The 20,440-nt window shown below is 40.9% G+C and overlaps 1 protein-coding gene across 1 annotated transcript in view; it reads left to right on the top strand.

The window, feature by feature from the left end:
- Positions 1–20,440, top strand: part of SERPINE3 (serpin family E member 3) — a 31,517-nt gene that overhangs the window by 9,378 nt on the left and 1,699 nt on the right. The window contains exons 4-8 of the mRNA XM_030544285.1: positions 970–1,167; positions 2,791–2,989; positions 3,888–3,988; positions 9,822–9,908; positions 15,792–15,920. Of these exons, the coding sequence (XP_030400145.1) occupies positions 970–1,167; positions 2,791–2,989; positions 3,888–3,988; positions 9,822–9,908; positions 15,792–15,920 (714 nt within the window). The remainder of the gene's footprint in view (positions 1–969; positions 1,168–2,790; positions 2,990–3,887; positions 3,989–9,821; positions 9,909–15,791; positions 15,921–20,440) is intronic.

Here is a 20,440-nt window from a genome sequence, read left to right as displayed (position 1 = left end):
GAATTTGCCCATCAACTTGATCAGCAGATAACTAATGTGATTTTAAACATGCATGTTGAAGTTGATACTAGTTTCTCTTGAAAAGTCTCCTCTATCTTCCTCAATCAGAACTATAACAGGACTTTATGATAGAAATTGATTGCTCCAGGAAACATTGTTGACAATGTCAGCTCACACTTTGATAACATTTTCCTATACTTTTTGACACTGCCAATGGCTTTCATAGTAGGGAGGTGAACAAAATGGCAGGATCAGTTAGAAAACTTCACACTAGAGCCCTTATTTCATGGCAAAGAGAACACAACCATGCCCAAGGCCTCTTTTCTATCATTGACACTACCAAAGTCTCGAGGCATAATTTCACATTCAACTTATTGCACATAGATTTAGCCACACTTTTTTCATTACTGCTAGAAGCAGTTATGCAGTCATTTAAGACTCTTAAAATTTACCCTTCTTAGAGATTTTAAGGTCAGAAGGGACCATCAAGCCTGACTTCCTGCACATCGCAGGCCACGCAACCTCATCCACCACTCCTGTAATAGACCCCTAACCTCTGGCTGAGTTACTGAAGCCCTCAAATTTTGGCTTAAAGATTTCAAGTTACAGAGACGCCAATATTTATTCTAGTTCAAACCAGCAAGTGACCCAGGCCCCAAGCTGCAGACAAAGGTGAAAAACCTCCTAAGTCTCTGCCAAGAAAAGGTAAGGAATACGCTAATTTTTCTGAGCTCAAATATGAACAAAAGTATGAAACAGATGTCAGCCTGATCCAATTTGTTGCAGGTAGAATGCTCACCTCTGTGACTTGGCCACTTTTGTAGCACATCAGGACAAAAAGATTCAGAAGAGTTTGGAAAAAATAATTTGATAATTTGGTCCTATGTATAATGTTACTTAAAAAAATGAGAGAGAGAGAGAGAGTGTGTGTGTGTGAGAGAATGTAATTCTTCTCCTTTTCTTATACAGGTGGAGATGCAGACTGCATACATCTGGATACAGTTGGTTCACCACTTACTCAGATGGCTTTGGTGAGCACTATGTATTTCAAAAGCATGTGGCAAAAGAAACTCTCTTTCACAGATACTCAGTCCTTGCCTTTTACCACTGCGGACGGCATCACCCTGAAAGTGCCCACAATGTGCCATACGGCTGAAGTCAATTATGGTAACTACTTTTCATGCCATGTCTGACATATGAAACAATATTGTAAACTACATACATTTTTAATTTATTTACTTCCAGCACTGCCTGCAATGTGCTATGCGCTGCACAACCAGGGAGGAAAGCGCTGTGGGAAAACATCAAAATATAATAGCACTGAAATAGACCTTTTCTCTGACATATAAAACTTGTGTGTGTTCTGCTTCTATCCAAACTTCTTCTGAAATAGATACTGTAGTTTAATGATGATTGAAGGCAAAAGTAGGAGCCAGGAATGTCCTACAGTATCACAGGCTTGAACATGAGATCTTGTTTTAGGTTTCAAACCTGCCCTCGCTGAAGTAAATGGCAAAATTCCTGCTGACTTCAGTGGGAGTAGGATTGGACTCTCATTGAGAGATGGAATGTTGAGCAGAACACTGGGATTTTTCCCTGCTTGATCTGAAAAGTGTGAGATCTCTTTGCCTGGAGAGCCATTTGAGGACAACAGGAAGCACAGTTGATATTTTAACATCTCCTGGATAGAAGTGTGTCATTAACAGTGCAGCACCCTCTCTTGTGCATATTGCAAAGGCTACACTGGGTCAGAATCTAAATCCTACTGCTATACTGGAACTCATGATTTTCAGAAGTAATGAGCACTACCAACTAAACCTTACTGACATTTTGTAATGATATGCAGCCAATTACTTATATAGACATTATGGTTACACACCAATATTTGAGAGACTGCAAATAGAACTAATGATCATTGAGTCAAAAAAATCCAAACACCTCAACTCTTAAAGCATCAGCTGCTATATTTAACGTCTCCTCTGTGCTGACCACTGCAGGAGTTGTTCTTGGACATGCCATTATTCCATTGGAAGAGTGGCTCCTTAAAGGGGGTTTAGCAGGGCTGTGATTTTGTACTGCAAAAAGTTATATTTGCATGTATGTGATGCAGATAGCAACTAGTTAATATTAATGACACCTCAATTAATGGATGCTGTACCCTGTTCCCTAACCGATTATTTATTTGAAAGTCCATTAAGTTGTATCCTTTTTTGTGGTTATAGGTTTAAAGATTTTTGTCTGAATTTCATAGGTTTAAAATGCTTTGTAGTTCAATAAAGCTGTGTGCTTCTTGAAAGCAGCTTAACCTGTGCTATTGATTTGGGTGTATGGACGAGTGCTTTGGGCAAAGTACTTCTCACTGAATCAAACAGGAGCTACTTTTTCTTTTCATTTTTTTTTTCTAATGTAGTTCTGCTGAAAGGTGCTACATTGAAAGAGCTGGAGAATGAAGTCATCTATTTATTCAAAAACAGCAGTCGTAAGACCAGTCACATTGTAAACTCACCCACTCTCACCAAAGTTCCTCAGCCCTGACCCAAAGGGAGTATCTTTAGGGTGAGAAGGCAAATGTGCTATGTGGACACCTGTCTGCTCGGAAGTAGACTGAGACCATTAACTCAGTTCACGTGAGCCAGTGATCTTCATTTATTAACAACCTGGTCTGTATTCAAGCCAGTGACTTAGTGGTGAAAGGCTCTGTGTCCTCGTACTAGTGCCTTGAGCCAGCTAGTTCTTCAGAACTGCTTTTTCCCTTGAGTGATGCCAAGGATTATGTTTTCAAACCTGCAGGTCAGTTCCACACCACATCGCTGGAGTGGTTCAGTGTAGCCGAGTTGCCTTACCTGGGGGAGACAGTCAGCATGTTTGTGGTGCTTCCCAGTGATAGGAGGACATCTCTGTCCCAGATTGGGTCACATCTCTCAGCTAAAATCATCACTGTTTGGGCCAACAGCTTAAAGAGAATGAAGATGGATATTTTTCTACCTAGGTAAGTGATACTCTCCTTCTCGAGGGCTTGGCCATCCTCTAACCATATCTTTTATTGTCAGAGTTGTGATGTGTACATTATTATAGGCATAACCAAAGATATATAGGACATCTGTCCACCCAGGGCTGAAGTACTCAGGGCTTCGGCCCTAGGCCCCAGCGAGTCTAAAGCCAGCCCTGGCAACCCCATTAAAAAGGGTTTGCAACCCACTTTGGGGTCCCGACCCCCAGTTTGAGAACAGCTGTTATATATTATAACTAAAGAACTATTTATTTATTTAAAAAACAACTTGAATTTGATTCTTCAAGTCCTAATTATATGTAAGACTTTTTTTGGGATACAATAATACTTTAAAAATGTACAAAGGGAAAAAAATTGTGCCCATTTTTGCTTCATAAAGAAAACTTTTAAAAAATTGTCTAAATATTTTAAAGTATTTTACTATATGTTTTTAATATTAGAAATCTTAAATGGTGCTCCAGCACCGATCACCAATTACTGCATTTCTTCTGTGTACAGGGCAAGTTTACACACTCCATCAATCCAGCCCTTCACTAGTGCCAGAATTTGCACATGACCCCAACACTACTTTTCAAAAAACAGAATGTTAGGATGTACCATCTCGGTGCAAAAGAGGGAGGGTATTTCCTGGATGTACTTAGCACATTGATCAGCACAGAAAAGCTTTATTACATACCTCCAAAAATACATTCCCCATGCTGATGAAACACTGAAAAATGTTTTGTGCATTAAATGTTCTTTTTCCAAGCTAATGTTTTGCAGATGCATTCCTACCTACAACCAAATTTATTACAATTTTTAAAAAAAGAAAGCACAAATAGGGGCAAATGCAAAGTTCACGTATATATTTAAATGAAATCTACTGTGTTAATTTTAGATTCAGAATTCAAAGTCACTTTGACTTAAAAATGGTTTTACCTGCCTTGGGAATTACAGACATGTTTGATCCAACTGAGGCTGATTTTAAAGGTATTTCAGGTAAGATTATTCCCATATAGGAAATGATCATTCAGTGTATAGATTTGTTGTAGATGTTTATATGATATTTGTTTGACTGATTCAAGAGAGCTGATCCTTCGGTATTAATTAATTCATTACTTCTGGCTCCATGAAAATTAAACACACAATCCAGATTCTAATTTCTTTCAAACTACTGCATTTTAGGTTAAGCAAAATCTGGTAGTGAGGAAAGATTTTTTTTAGAGATTAAAGCTCATGAGACAGAACATTGCTGGAATGTGTTTGCTTAGGTGCTGGCTGAAGTCTACAAGGATTGCTGCAGATCAAGCATGTGTTACTGGTTCTAAATAGCCATTCCACAGTCAGTGACATTGGTGTAAAAGGCCTCTTTATTCTGCGTCTTGATGTCACTCATGCAAACAACCTTTACGCATGCCTGTAACCTCCCTTTGTTTCTGCCCCGCAAGCCAACATAATACACCTCTACCTCGATATAACGCTGTCCTCGGGAGCCAAAAAATCTTGCCGCGTTATAAGTGAAACTGTGTTATATCGTAAAAGCAGCAAAGAATCCTGTGGCACCTTATAGACTAATAGACGTTTTGGAGCATGAGCTTTCGTGGGTGAATACCCACTTAGTCAGATGCATGCATCTGACTAAGTAGGTATTCACCCACGAAAGCTCATGCTCCAAAACGTCTGTTAGTCTATAAGGTGCCACAGGATTCTTTGCTGCTTTTACAGACCCAGACTAACACGGCTACCCCTCTGATACTTGTGTTATATCGAACTTTCTTTGATCTGATGGAGTGCGCAGCCCCCCCCCCAGAGCGCTGCTTTACCGCATTATATCTAATTCGTGTTATATTGGGGTAGAGGTGCAATACCCAGCCCACAATATCCCAAGACCACGTGTTGTTAAGACAGAAAGTGACTACCATGTCTCAAAAACCCTGATGTTATTCTGCTCACTGGAAAGTTTTTTCCTGATTTAATATTAAAAGACTCCATAACTGTCCATGTGCTTTGATTGACATACATCACTTCCAGCAAGGTAAACAATTTGAATTTGGGCATTTGCATTCAAAGACTCTTAAAATGGAGATTTTATGGTGAGACTCTCAGTCTTTCTAATATGATTCTGGTCAGTGTGTGATTGTCATTAAATGGAGGCCTAGCCACAAGACCATCTTCTGATACAGTGGAAACTGCTTTAGAGGAAGTTCCTGATGGAAGTTTGCTTCTATGGGACAAAGCTCATGGCACAGATTTTGTTTTTCATCTCCTATTAAATTTGAGTGTGTTCATTACAATGTGATCATTAATTGCACACAATGCCTTGTTAATTAGAAATGAGGTGTTAATATGCTGACTAAAGTTCACTGATGGCTCACATTATAAATATGTATAACAGCTATTTAGATAGAATGAGTGCTTAAGGAGGATGAACTACAATGGACCAAAGCATACTAGGTACCTTCTTTTGTACTGTTTATGACTTACTCCCATTGTGCTTTTTTGATTAATAAAAATTTGAGTGGCACTTTTTCTCAAATTTTCCGTTATATCATTTAAGGGTGTCTTTATTTTCCCTGTCTCCTCCCCCACAGTATAATTCTGAGTTGACCCACAGGCTCAGGCACAAAGGAGAAAAGAAGTGCAATTGACTTTTACCCATAATAATAAACATTGAATGGGGAAGCTACTGTTCTGGTAGATACAGAACTATCCTCAGCAATCTTTCTAAGTGTCACTTTTCTCAGAGTTCTATTTTGTTTTACCAGTGATTCTTCCTGCTCAACATGTTTTTGTGGGAGTTTCTTTGGATTGCTTAGTTGACCCAGCATTAGTTCATTGTTCCCAACACACTCGGTAGTTGTCATTCATACCAAGAAGTCTTACTGACTACTAGAATTAGTGAAAGAACAATCAAACCACTGGTTAGTCACTTATCAATAGAATTCAGCATTTAATTCAGTGTTATTAATCTTGTTTATTGCAGTAGTGCCTAAGGACTGACCAAGAATGGGGCCCTGTTGTGGCAGATGCTTATAAACACTGCGTAGCAGTGTCTATGCCCTGAAGACCTTACAGTCTAACTGGATAAGACAGACACAGGGTTGGGGAGCGGGTAGAATACACAAGCAGAATGAAAATGTGATTGTAGCAAACGGCAGTTAGTTCCACTGTTTTTTGTTGGGGAAGGGGAAAGAGCGTTATTTAGGAAAGGATAAGCTAAGTGGAAAGAAAAGTGAACAGAAGGTGGATGAAGGAGACTGGGCAGGAGAGAAGGGAGTAAGAGGGGCAGGTATGAAGTGAGGGATGCTTAGGAGGAGAGTTAGAGCAAACAGCCAATGAGCACTGAGGCAGAGAAAGTCCAGTCAAATCTGTAAAAAGTTTGGTGAATGTCTGAAGATCCCTGCAGTGGCTGTTCCTGCTCTTGCCAGCTGGAATCTCTGGATGGTTCCTCTCTGAAGTTTTATCCAAGTGTTGTCTACATGGTGGGTACATGAAGATGAAAGAACAGGAAGGAAGCAAACAAAGACTGTATGCCATCTTATCCTTTAAACCTTGTCACATGCTTATAAGCTGCAATGCAGTGCAGTGGGCCTGATTCCCATTGCCTTTCACATATGCAAAATGATTATTCAGAGAATAGGGGCCAGATTCAGATCTGTTATATCAGTATAACTCTCTAAAAACTCTGTTCATTACACATCTCTGGAGTTACTCCAGATTTACACACTGACATAACAGATCAGGATTTAGTCCAATGACTTTCAAAAACAAAATTGTTAAAACAGATGACCAGACAATAGTGGGTTGGTTGCATCTTTCAACTAATTCTAGTGTCAAAAGGTTCTTGGCGTGAATGATTCAAGAAAGGTTAAGTGACTTGTTCAAGATCACACAGCAAACCATTGGCAGAAATCAGTCTCCTATTCTTATTAGCCTTCTGATATTGTTCTTACCAGCAGTTAGTTCTCCATAAGGTACGCAAATAACTTTTAGACTAGGTTCTCCTCCATAGTTGTTCATGGCTGCTACTAAAGTGAAAAAAAAAATTCTTTAACAGTCATGACAATGACATTTCCCTGCAGGTGTTCTCTCTTTGTTGTTGTAGAGCTGTGACTTTTTTTGGCTTTATTTGGTTTTAAATCAATTTTGAGGTGCTCATTTATACATGGTAAAATAGTTTGATGCAGATGATACCACAATACTTAATTACAACACAGCCCTAACCAGACCTAGAATTTTATGTGCAACTTCTAACCTATGGTCATGTGGTACTTGACCTATACTTAAGTTATATAGTTATTTAATCTTTTTATAGCTATTGCACTTTCAGGTTTTGACAACCACAAATTTTTAGAACTGTCAAATCAGAGTTGTCTGTGGAGATAAAGGCTTTATCAGCTGTTAAGCATTTGTAATACTGGTGAGGCTGCTGAAAAAACACTGTATGGCTCAATTCACCGTTAATAACATTCACAGATTGCAAACCCAGAAGGGATCATTAGATTATCTAGTCTAATCTTCTGTATATCACAGGCCAAATACATTCACCTCATTCCTCTGGCACTGAGCCAACAACTTGTCTTTGCGTATGAAGAATGTGTTTCAAACAGTAATAAATACAGTAGAACCTCAGAGTTCTGAACACCAGAGTTACAAACTGAGCAGTCAACCACACACCTTATTTGGAACCAGAAGTACACAATCAGGCAGCAACAAAGAAAAAAAAAAGCATGTACACTACAGTACTATGTTAAACGTAAACTACTACAAAAATAAAGGAAAAGCAGCATTTTTCTTCTGCACAGTAATGTTTCAAAGCCGTATTAAGTCAATGTTCAGCTGTAAACTTTTGGAAGAACAACCATAACATTTCTTTACCATCATTTCAGAGTGACGAATCACCTCCTCTCTCATAATGTTTGTAACTCTCAAGTTCTACTGCAGACAATTTATATTGGTAGTAGTGTTATATAGAAGAACTTCAAACCATGTCTCAACAAGCTGGGAAAACATTATTATTGCTTGTGGCACCTTAGAGACTAACAAATTTATTTGAGTATAAGCTTTCATGGGCTACAGCCCACTTCACCAGATGCATGTAGTGGAAAATACAGTAGGAAGACAGACAGACAGACACACACACAGAGAACTTGAAACAATGGGTGTTACCATACACACTATAAGGAGAGTGATCAGTTAAGGTGAGCTATTATCAGCAGGAGAGAGAAAACTGTTTTCAGTGGTCATGATTACCACTACAAACAGTTCTTTTTCTCTCTTGCTGATAATAGCTCACCTTAACTGATCACTCTCCTTATAGTGTGTATGGTAACACCCATTGTTTCAAGTTCTCTGTGTGCATACACATACACACACCCTTTCTACTGTATTTTCCACTACATGCATCCAATGAAGTGGGCTGTAGCCCACGAAAGCTTATGCTCAAATAAATTTGTTAGTCTCTAAGGTGCCACAAGTACTCCTGTTCTTTTTGCGGATACAGACTAACATGGCTGCTACTCTGAAACTATTATTATTGCTGTTTCACATATGGGGAAAATGGAGGCATGAAGAAAGTCAAGTGACTTGTCTAAGGTCACACACCAAGCCAGTGATAGGCAGGGGAACAGAACCCAGATGTTATGCTACTGTGTCCTGTTCTTGCTAACCACTATACCACTGTCTCCCAAACGACAAGTGGTTACTTTACTTGGCATTTATATAGCAAAATATTATTTACTGATTGAGCCCTAAACCCCCTTTGTAAGATGAGTCATACTATCCCCAGTGTACAGATGGGGAGACAGAGGCACAGACCCACATTCCTCCAGACCACCTCCCTACAACACATTTACACTGTAAACAGACAAGCAGAGTAAAACCAAATCTCACCATGCAGGCAAGTTTCTCTCTCCACGATCTTTTTGAAGAAAATTTATTTTAACATCATGGAGGGAAGAGATTGGTGGAGAACATCTGTGACAAAAGGAAAGGTTGTACCTACTGTGTAGATTGTAGTCAGCGGGTTATTACTTTATATTATTGCAGTAAAATACCTGGAAAACTAACTATTCCACAAAAACTGGACTAATTTTACAAAGTAATTCAATCTTTTTAGTTAATGCCATTTTGTAAATAGTTTACAATAATTAAAATTAAATGAGAGAAAAGGTTAAGAAGGGATTGCCATGGTTTACAACCAGCATTCATTTTTGATAGAAAGCAGCAGAAATAAGTGCCATTTGTTGGAAATATTCTGATGTGTGTTGCTGTTTGTCTAGCAGTGTTAAAAACAATACCTGCAATTAGTAACTCCACAAACTGATCGTATTGTGAATGGTCCTGGTAAAAGCATATTAAGAATTCTAACTGCAGTTATTCTGTAAATTCTGAATGTCCGAAGAAGTCACCAATGAATTACACAGGTTAAAGGGTTTTGACAGCAGTGGAGATGTGTTTATTTTGATCATTATTCAGAAATTGTCTTTGAAAATTCTATTTACAGACATCATTTTTGGTTAAGATAAAATGCATTATCTGTTTTCTCTTTAATAACCAATAAATACATCCTATCAGATATAGGCAAGAGGAATTAACTAACTGGTCTAAATTCATCTCTGAATTTATTAATTCAAACAAAAACTGTCCTACCTACCCTGGATTAAATGTCTGGTATCTACAGGATTTTAGGAGTTCTGATACTATGGGAATGAGAAGCAGTATAAGAGAAAAGCTAAGACAGAAGTGTCTCAATTTTTTTTCAACTGGGTTGTGTTGATTTTACAATGACAAACAAATAACTATTAATACTTACTTTTGGTTGGTTTGTTAGAGCAAGGCGGGCTTTACATTTCAGAAGCTATTCATAAAGCAAAGATTGAAGTGACAGAAGAAGGTACAAAAGCATCAGGAGCTACAGGTAAATCAGACATACAAACTTCAGTAATGTTTTGCATCTGAGCCATATCATAGCAGCAACAAATGTTATAATTAAAGGCCCTGATTTAATAAGGAATTTACACATGCTTAAATCCATCCCTATTCAGCCAGTCACACAAGAATGTGCTTTATTGAAGCCCTGTTAACTCCAAAGTTAAACATACCTCTATGTGCTTTTTTGAATTAGGCCCATATTTAAAAAACCATTTCCATTCTACCTCCTATTTTCAGTTGCTCATAACTTTCTTAAACATTTTCCTTTTCAAGTTTAGTCTTGGAACAACATGGGATAGTCTGAGAAAAACCCAACCACCTATTTTTCAGATTAGCAAGCATTGAACTATCAGCACCCAAAAACATCTTTTTTTAATTCAAACCTTCTAGTATGCTCAAGTAACTTTAATGAAAGGCAGTTGACACAGGCACCATTTGCTGTGGGGCAAGGAGCATTGTTACTGCCTACTCCATCCCTATTTTTAATAGGTCAGTATATTCCATTATGTCTTCTTCCTCTCCCTCGCTGAAACATTGTCACTCTCTCCCAATTTTTCTGAGATGGTGCCCTGGCAACTGATCTTTCACGCTTGGCTTATAGAGCCAGTGTTTTGAGGAAAGCACTACAATAATGTTAAAGTTAAGGATTTGAAATTTCATCTTTGTGCATGCTTTGCAGATTTAGTTTTTCACTTGATTTGGAGTTGCATTTCCTGTGTGCAACAGTTTCTAGGGGCAGATGGAATTTTACATTAAAAGGAAAATGTTTTCTATGCAATATCCCACCTTCCAGCATAGATTGTGGTTTAAATTAATGTCCTTTCCATATATTTTTTTTAAACAAATAAAACCCAAAACTACTGATATGTAAATAGAAAACTCTACTTCATATTATTTGAATGTTGCGAATTTTAAAATAGCGAGATTCAAAAGCAATTGTCTTCAATTCCTGCTCCATCATCTTTGTGCCACAAAAGCCCTAACATGGCATCTGGGAATTCTGCTTGCATATGGGAATATCCAGATGGTGCAGAGATGGCACATCCATGTCTGTGCCACCTGCTGCTGGCTATCCCAGCACAGGGAATGAGTTGGTAGAATATCTGGAACATGCTACAGCTTTTTAATCGTGGGCTGAAATACTCTGAAGGTGCTTCAGCATATGGAGGGACTAATTTGGTCCCCAGCTGCTATTGAAATGAGGCGAACATAAAGGTGGCTTTAAGCCACATGTATCTGGTCTATTTCCCTTGTGTCTAGCACTAAGTATTGCTCATCCACACTTAAGGATCTGGCTCAATATGCCTGTGGTAGCATTATCTTGATGCTAGTTTCCATATGCACACTATATAATTAAGTTTGCTGTGGAGACAAAAGATTGAGTTCCTTGACTTAAGTTCTCATCCTTATTGGTAAACTAACATACCTGTAATGTTTCCAATAAAATCCCCTATAGAAGACAGAAGTTATCCTGTAATGTTTACATGTCAAAGACTAAACGTAACTGCAATCAGCAGACATATCATCCAGTCTTAGTCCCACAGAAGTCAATGACAGAAGTCCCATTAATTTCAGCAGGAACAGGCCCACTGAAAAGAACTGCTTTTCAGAAATAGAGTTGATCTTCAGGAGGGGCTGGAAGAGTAGGAAGGTAATCTGTCATAGAATCATAGATGTGTAGGGCTCGAGGAACCTCAAGAAGTCATCAAATTCATTCCCCTGCACTGTGGCACAATCAAGTATACTTACACCATCCCTTGACAGGCATTTGTCCAGCCTGGTTTTTAAAACCTCCAATGATAGTGAGTCCATAACCTCCTTTGGAAGCCTATTCCAGAGTTTAGCTGCCCTTAAAGTTAGAGAGTATTTCCTTATATCTAACCTAAATCTCCTTGACTGCTGATTAAGTCCATAACTTTTTATCCCATCTTCAGTGAACATGGATAACTGTTCATTGTCCTCCTAATAACAGCCCTTAACACACTTGACAATTTATCAGGTTCTCCCTCAGTCTTCTTTTCTCAAGACTACATGTACTGCCCCCCACTTTTTAAAACTTTTCTTCATAAATCAGATTTTCTAAACCTTTCATCATTTTTGCTGCTCTCTTCTACAGTCTGGCATTTGTCCACATATAGCCTCATGTGGTGTGTAGAATGGGACGCAGTACTCCAGCTGAGGCCTCACCAGTGCCAATTACTTCTTGTGTCTTACATATAACACTCCAGTCAATACACACCAGAATAGCAGCCTTTTCTGCAGCTGCATCACATTGCTGACTCTCATCCAATGTCATGAATTATAACCCTCAGATCTTTTTCAGCGGTACTATCACCTACCCAATTATTCCCCATGTTGTAGTTGTGCATTTGATTTTTCAAATGTGAAGGCAGCAAAGAGAGAGCAAACGGGCCAGTACCAGAATATTTGTAAATTTAGTACTGCACATATTCAGGGTAGTACCATCTGCTTTCCTCTACTCTCTCTACTGTCCCAAATGTGGTCAGATTGATAGTGTCTTTGCCGTTGTTCTTATCTATCACTCTGTCTTCTACCTGGTTAACTTTTTCTTTAGCCACCAAGGTGTTTTCTTCCTGTACTCCATTGCTAGAGCAGTCATGGCTGGTTTTAACATGTTTATAGCTACATGTAATTGTACAAGATCTGGTTACTTAAAAACCTGGAACGTCTAGTTATACATTTTATTGCAAAGAAAAATTTGGAAATAATTAGATTGTGGGAGAAAGAAGGAAATCATTCTAATCAAACTAGATTTGTTAAGTATTTTTAATATACATCTTGGATTAAAATTATTTTTGGCAAATAAAAAGCCTACAAATGTGTTAATTTTTGGTCAGTTACATTACCTAGCTACCTAGAAATGCATTTGGGCAATTATTAGGGCTGTCAAGCGATTAAAAAAATGGATCATGATTAATCAAGCTGTTAAACAACAATAGAATACCATTTATTTTAATTTTTTGGATGTTTTCTACATTTTCAAATATATTTCAATAGAAAGTGTACAGGGCTCACTTTGTTTATTTTTATTAAATACTTGCACTGTAAAAAACAAAATAATATTTTTCAATTCCCCCATTACTGTAGTCCAATCTCTTTATCATGAAAGTTGAACAAATGTAGAATTATGTACAAAAAAACTGAATTCAAAAATAAAACAATATAAAACTTTAGACCGGGGTGGGCAAACTTTTTGGCTCGAGGGTCACATCTAGGTATGGAAATTGCATGGTGAGCCATGAATGCTCACAAAATTGGGGGTTGAGATGTGGGAGGGAGTGAGAAGTCCAGCTAGGGGTGCAGGCTCTGGGGTGGGGCCAGAAATGAGTTCAGGATGCGGGAGGGGGCTCCGGGTGGGACAGGGGGATGAGGTGTGTGTGGAGGAGGTGAGGGCTCCAGCTGGGAGTGTGGGCTCTGGGGATGAGGAGTTGGGGTGCAGGAGTGTGCTCCGGACTGGGACCAAGGGGTTAAGAGGGTGGGAGGGGGAATCAGGGCTGGAGCAAGGGGTTGGGGGGCAGAATGGGGGCAGAGGTGCAGGCTCTGGGTGGCTCTTACCACAAGCAGCTCCTGGAAGCAGTGCCATGTCCTCACTCTGGCACCTACAGAGGTGCAGCCAGGCAGCTCTGCATGCTGCCCTGTCCACATGTGCCACCCCTGCAGCTCCCATTGGCTGTAGTTCCCAGCCAATGGGAGTTGTGGGGGCAGTGCTTGGGGTGGGAGCAGACAGTGGGGGAACATGCCCCTGCTTCCAGGAGCTATGTGGAGCCATGGCACATATGGGGCAGGCAAGTCTCCAACCCCACTCTCTGGCTGGAGTGCCGGAGCAGGGCAAGCCTCCAACCCCGCTCACCAGCAGGAGCTCGAGGGCGGGATTAAAATGTCTGAAGGGCCAGATATGGCTCCTGGGCCATCGTTTGCCCATCCCTGCTTTAGAGTCTACAAGTCCACTCAGACCTACTTCTTGTTCAGCCAATCACTCAGACAACAAGTATGTTCACATTTTCAGGACGTAATGCTGTTTGCTTTTTGTTTGCAATGTCACCTGAAAGTGTGAAGAGGAGTTCATATGGTGCTGTTGTAGCTGGCGTCGCAAGATATTTACATGCCAGATGCGCTAAAGATTCATATGCCCCTTCATGCTTCAACACCATTCCAGAGGATGTGTCCATGCTGAGGATGGGTTCTGCTCAATAATGATCCAAAGCAGAGCAGACTAATGCATGTTCGTTTTCATCATCTCAGACAGATGCCACCAGCAGATTTATTTTTCTTTTTTGGTGTTTTGGGTTCTGTAGTTTCCACATCTGAGTGTTGCACTTTTAAGACTTCTGAAAGTATTCTCCATATCTCATCCCTCTCAGATTTTGGACGGCACTTCAGATTCTTCAACATTGGGTCGAGTGCTGTAGCTATTTTTAGAACCTCTCAAATTAGTGCCTTCTTTGCATTTTGTCAAATTTGCAGTGAGTGTGTTATTAAAATGTACACCTTCTGGGTCATTATCCGAGACTGCTGTAACATGAAATATGTCAGAATGTGGGTAAAACAGAACAGGATATATACAATTCTCCTCCAAGTTCAGTCACAAATTTAATTAATGCATTATTTTTTAAACAAGCATCAGAATGGAAACATGTCCTCTGGAATGGTGGCTGAGGCATGAAGTGGCATACGAATATTTGGCATCTCTGGAACATAAACACTTTGCAATGACAGCTACCAAAGTGCCATGCAGACACCTGTTCTCGCTTTCAGATGATGTAAACAGAAGCAGACAGCAGCATCTCCCATAAATGTACACAAACTTGTTTGTCTTAGCAATTGGTTGAACAAGAAGTAGGACCTGAGTGGACTTGTAGACTCTAAAAAGTTTTACATTGTTTTGTTTTTGAGTGCAGTTATGTAACAAAAGAAAAATCTACATTTGTAAGTTACACTTTCATGATAAAGATATTGCACTACAATATTTTTCAATTCATCTCATATCAGTACTATTTCTTTTATCATTTTTACAGGGAAAATATTTGTAATAAAAACTATAAAGTGAGTACTGTATACTGTATTGTGTGTTGTAACAGAAATCAATATACTTGAAAATATAGAAAAACATCCAAAATATTTAATAAATTTAAATTGGCATTCTATTGTTTAACAGTGCGATTAATCACAATTTTTTGAGTTAATCATGTGCGTTAACTGCAATTAATTGACAACCCTAGCAATAGTTAAACAGGGTTTTTATTTTTATAACTTTAAAAATGTAAGTTAAATGGATAGTAAGAAAATAACTGCAGAGAGGAAATAGTCTAATAGTTCAGGTACTGCACTAGGATTCAGGAGATTAGGGTTCAATTCAGGGGTCTGCCATAAGCTTCCAGTGTGATCTCAGGCAGATCACTTCATTTCTCTGTGCCTGTTTTTCCCATCTGCAAAAAAGGGGATAATTTGCATCATTTGTCAACTTACTGTAAACTCTGTCTCTATGCATAGATGGTTATGAACAGGACAAGTGATGCAGTCATTTCTTGACCAGGCATTAGTACTATCAATGAAAAAAATATCAGTGGTGAGTCTTAAAACTCAAAGGCAAGCAGACATAATTACTCAGTGAGTAGACAGCACTGCATTACCTGTGTAATTCATCCTTGCAAACTTACTTGCTCGTTCATCTGGGGTGATTTTTTTCTGCTGGGTTAAGCAAACATTACATTTATTTTTATCACAGTAAGGGCAGCTGAATAATTTGGTGGTTAGGGTAGTAAAAATCGAAGAGTTTTATGAGGGTGCTCTATCGCAGAGAAGGCAAAACTGAAACTGACGAAAATGTTTTCTCTGTCTTGCATGGCAGCTATGGTGCTATTAAAAAGATCTCGAACTCCTATTTTCAAAGCAGACAGACCTTTTCTCTTTTTCCTAAGGCACGCCAATACAGGTAAGCGTAATTCATTTGTTCAGTACAGGAGTCACTCACCTAATAGTAAAAAAAATCTTACTAGTGTTTCTGATAAATAAATAAGGAGCTATTCTCTAAAATGACTTCAATTTCCATAAAACTCCTTAAAAAATATAATCTGTAGAATAAATTTTCAACTACAAACAGTGGAAGCAGAAAAACTGGCAATCATGGGAATTCAGTTAGACTTTTCTTCAGCATAAATTTAGTGCCCAAAGGCACTCTTGATGGCCCTGGGAACAAACACCCATTTATCTGAAGAATGGAAAGGTAAAGCACAGGCAGGGCCAGTTCAAGTTTCTCTTGCCCTGTCCTGCCCCTATGACTCAAATCTACGCATCTCCTTATTTGGAGAGGCACTGCTTGGCCTCTTGCAGAGACAAGCAAGAAAGTTGCCACTTGTAAGTGTTAAAAGTGGCTTTAGTAAGCAAATTGAACAAAAAAATTAAAATTTACTATACTCAACTATGCACTTTATAGGATGAAAATTAGAGTGTAAACTACAAATTTAGAGAAATCAAGTAGAGCAAGAACACCGAACAGCATTCTAATCAGAACAGCATCAGAAACAGTCATAGCATAGCAAATCACATTTTTTCTTCTATTTATCATTAAAAAAGTGTAAAAATATATAATTGCTTTTGGTAGCAGTCTGTCTTTAGGGAGGGGAAAAGAATAAATAAAGCTATTAAAAATACTGGTATTTAATGTTTGGCTTATTATCCATTTGGGAGGCAGCAAGCTCCAAACTCCTACCATCTGCAAGTTGACAATAGGTCTCTCTACAGAACAAAAGCCCAGGAACTCTTCCCCCATATTTATATTCTACAATGTGCTAGGCACTTTCCAAATACTGTGGAAAATATAGCCCCTGTCCCAATTATGATACAATTAAGAGCATCACTTTTCTCTCTGAACTTCAACTTCAGAACATCTCTGTCTAGAGAAAAGAGACAAGCTGATACAATATCATCCCATTTCAGTTTATGTGATTTAAAGACTAGGTTAATTACTGAATCTAATGAGGCAGTAAGCCAATGGGACAAATTCATCTCTGTTGTAACTTTAGTACATATACACAGGAATGAATTTGACCCATTACTACTTGGTCAAGTTCAAAGCCATTTTCATTTTGGCCAAGATTTAGGCCAAAGGATAGGAAGATAAGGAAGCTTCTTGTTCAGCTGCCAACCCTTTAATAAGCAACTGAATCTAATGTGCAAAATTAACAAGTTAACCAGGCCCTTAACTGACCTGGCCCTTCAGACTTTTAAAAATGCAACAGTTACTACAATTGGACCCACAAAAAAGACGGTTACTCACCTTTGTAACTGTTCTTCTTTGAGACGTGTTGCTCACATCCATTCCAATTAGGTGTGCGCGCGCCGCGTGCACGCTCGTCAGAAGATTTTTACCCTAGCAACACTCGGTAGGTCGGCTGGGTTGGCCCCTGGAGTGGCGCTGCTATAGTGCCGGATACATACCCCTGCCGACCCAACGGCCCTTCAGTTCCTTATTGCCAGCTACTCCGACAGTGGGGAAGGAGGACAGGTTTGGAATGGATATGAGCAACACATCTCGAAGAACAGTGACAAAGGTGAGTAACCGTCTTTTCTTCTTCGAGTGCTTGTTCATATTGATTCCAATTAGGTGATTCCCAAGCCTTACCTAGGCGGTGGGGTTGGAGTGAGACATTGCAGAATGCAAAACTCCTGAGCCAAAGGCTGCATCGTCTCTGGACTGCTGAACCAATGCATAATGTGAGGCAAAGGTGTGAATCGATGACCAGGTAGCAGCGCGACGTATTTCCTGGATGGGAACATGGACCAGGAAAGCGGCAGATGAGGCTTGCGCCCGAGTAGAATGGGCGATGTCTAGACGGAATGTGAGCCAATTCATAGCATGTTCGGATGCAGGAAGTCACCCAAGATGAAATTTGTTGGGAAGAGACCGGCATGCCTTTCATCCAATCTGCCACCGCTACAAAGAGCTGAGGCGAACGTCGGAAGGATTTGGTTCTCTCGATATAAAAGGTGAGAGCCCTGCAGACATCCAAGGTATGCAGTTGTTGTTCCCAATGCAATGAGTGTGGCTTCGGGAAAAAGACTGGGAGAAAGATGTCTTGATTGATATGAAAAGCAGACACCAGCTTAGGGAGGAAAGAGGGGTGCAGTCACAGCTGTACCTTGTCCTTGTGGAATACCGTATATGGGGAATCCGCTGTCAAAGCCCGAAGCTCTGATACTCGTCTTGCCGAAGTGATAGCGACGAGGAAGGCTGTCTTCCAGGAGAGGTACAGCAGCGAGCAGGCGGCCAGTCGTTCGAAAGGAGCACTCATAAGCTTGGCTAGCACCAGGTTTAGATTCCAGGTAGGGGTTGGGCGTCTGACTTGAGGGTACAACCGTTCCAATCCCTTAAGGAACCTGGAAACTATGGGGTGAGAAAAGATTAAACGGCCACTTTCCCCCCGGGTGGAAGGCGGACATAGCTGCCAGACGCACCTTTAAAGAAGAGACCGCCAGGCCCTGCTCTTTTAGGGACCATAGGTAATCCAGGACAGTAGGGACAAATACCTGTCCGGGAACTAAGTTACTCTGCACACCAGTAGGAGAAACGCTTCCACTTGGCGAGATATGTCATCCTAGTGGAAGGCTTCCTACTGCCCAAGAGCACCTGTTGTACTGAGGCAGAGTAACGCAACTCAGACTGGCTCAGCTACACAGCAGCCATGCTGTGAGATGAAGGTATTGCAGGTCCAGATGGTGAAGCCTGCCGAAGTCCTCTGTTATGAGGTCCGGCCAGAGTGGCAGGGGTATCGGGTCTGCCACTGAGAGGTCAAACAACAGGGTGTACCAATGCTGCCTCGACCACGCTGGAGCAATGAGGATCAGGTGGGCTCTGTCCCTGTGGAGCTTGAGTAGGACTCTGTGGATAAGCGGAAACGGTGGGAAGGCATAAAGTAGGTGCCTCTTCCACTGGATCAGGAATGCATCTGAGAGGGAGCCCGGGGAGCGTCCTTGGAAGGAGCAAAATGCCTGGCATTTTCTGTTCTCTCAGGAGTCAAAGAGGTCTATGTGGGGAAAGCCCCACCTCCGGAAAACAGAATGGATAACGTCCGGACGAATCGACTACTCGTGAGACAGGAAGGATCTGCTGAGGTGATCTGCCAGAGAGTTCTGGACTCCTGGGAGAAAAGATGCTACCAAATCGATCAAGTGGGCTATGCAAAAGTCCCAGAGGTGGATGGCTTCTTGACAAAAGAGAGAGGCGCGTGCTCCGCCCTACTTGTTTACGTAAAACATGGCCATTGTGTTGTCTGTGAACACTGATACACAACGGCCTTGTAGATGGTCCCGAAACACCTGGCATGCTAGATGGACTGCTCTCAGCTCCCTCACGTTGATGTGCAAGGCCAGCTCTTGGGGCAACCAGAGGCCTTGAGTGTGAAGGCTCCCCCAAGGTGGGCACCCCAACCCAGAGATGACGCGTCTGTGGTTAGGGCCACCGAGGGTTGCGGTAGGTGGAATGGCATCCCTGTGCAGACCAGAGAGGGGTCTAACCACCAAGGGAGGGAGTCGAGAACCTTCCTGGGGATAGTGAGCATCGAATCCAGACTCTGTCTGTGTGGACGGTATACTGAAGCAAGCCAGGTTTGGAAGGGATGGAGACGTAGCCTCGTATACTTGGTCACAAAGGTGCAGCAGGCCATGTGACCTACTAGGCTGACGTTGTCGGACAGGATTGAAGACTTCGAATTATTGAAGCCATTGTTTGAAAACGCGACTGGGGGAGGCAGGCTCTGGCCAGATTGGAGTCCAGAACTGCTCCGATGAAGTCTTTTCTCTGCATGGGTGTCAGAGTACACTTTTCTGTGTTGATCATGAGGCCTAGGCTCCCGAAGAGGTCTCTGACGATGCACAGGTACTGCAATACTTGTGACTGGGAAGTCCCTCGAATGAGCCAATCATCGAGATACGGGTAGACGTGTACTTGACGATGCCAGAGGGAGGTGGCTACTACAGCCATGCATTTGGTGAAGACCCTTGGAGCTGTAGAAAGGCCAAAGGGAAGTACTGTGAACTGAAAATGTTGGTGGTTGACCACAAATCGGAGGTACCGTCTGTGGGTGGATAAATGGCGATGTAGAAATATGCGTCCTTCATATTGAGGGCAGCATATCAGTCTCCCAGATCCAGGGATGGGATAATAGTCCCCAGGGATACCATGTGGAACTTCAGTTTTATCATGAATTTGTTGAGTTCTGGCAGGTCTAAGATCGGTCGTAGACCTCCCTTTGCCTTGGGGATTAAGAAGTAGAGGGAATAGAACCCCTTGCCCCTCATGTCTTTTGGCACCTCCTCTATGGCTTCCAGTTTTAGGAGCGCCTGGACCTCTTGTAAGAGGAATTGCTCGTGAGAGGGGTCCCTAAAGAGGGACGGGTAGGGAGGATGGGAGGGAGAAGTTGAAACAAACTGGAGGTGGTATCCCACTTCCACCATGCGGAGGACCCAACAATCTGAGGTTAGCTGGGACCAGGCAGGGAG

The sequence above is a fragment of the Gopherus evgoodei genome, chromosome 1 (assembly GCF_007399415.2).
Source record: "Gopherus evgoodei ecotype Sinaloan lineage chromosome 1, rGopEvg1_v1.p, whole genome shotgun sequence".
Lineage (NCBI taxonomy): Eukaryota > Metazoa > Chordata > Testudines > Testudinidae > Gopherus > Gopherus evgoodei.
Note: the sequence above shows the minus strand (reverse complement) of the source record. Positions and strands in the feature narration are given on the sequence as shown.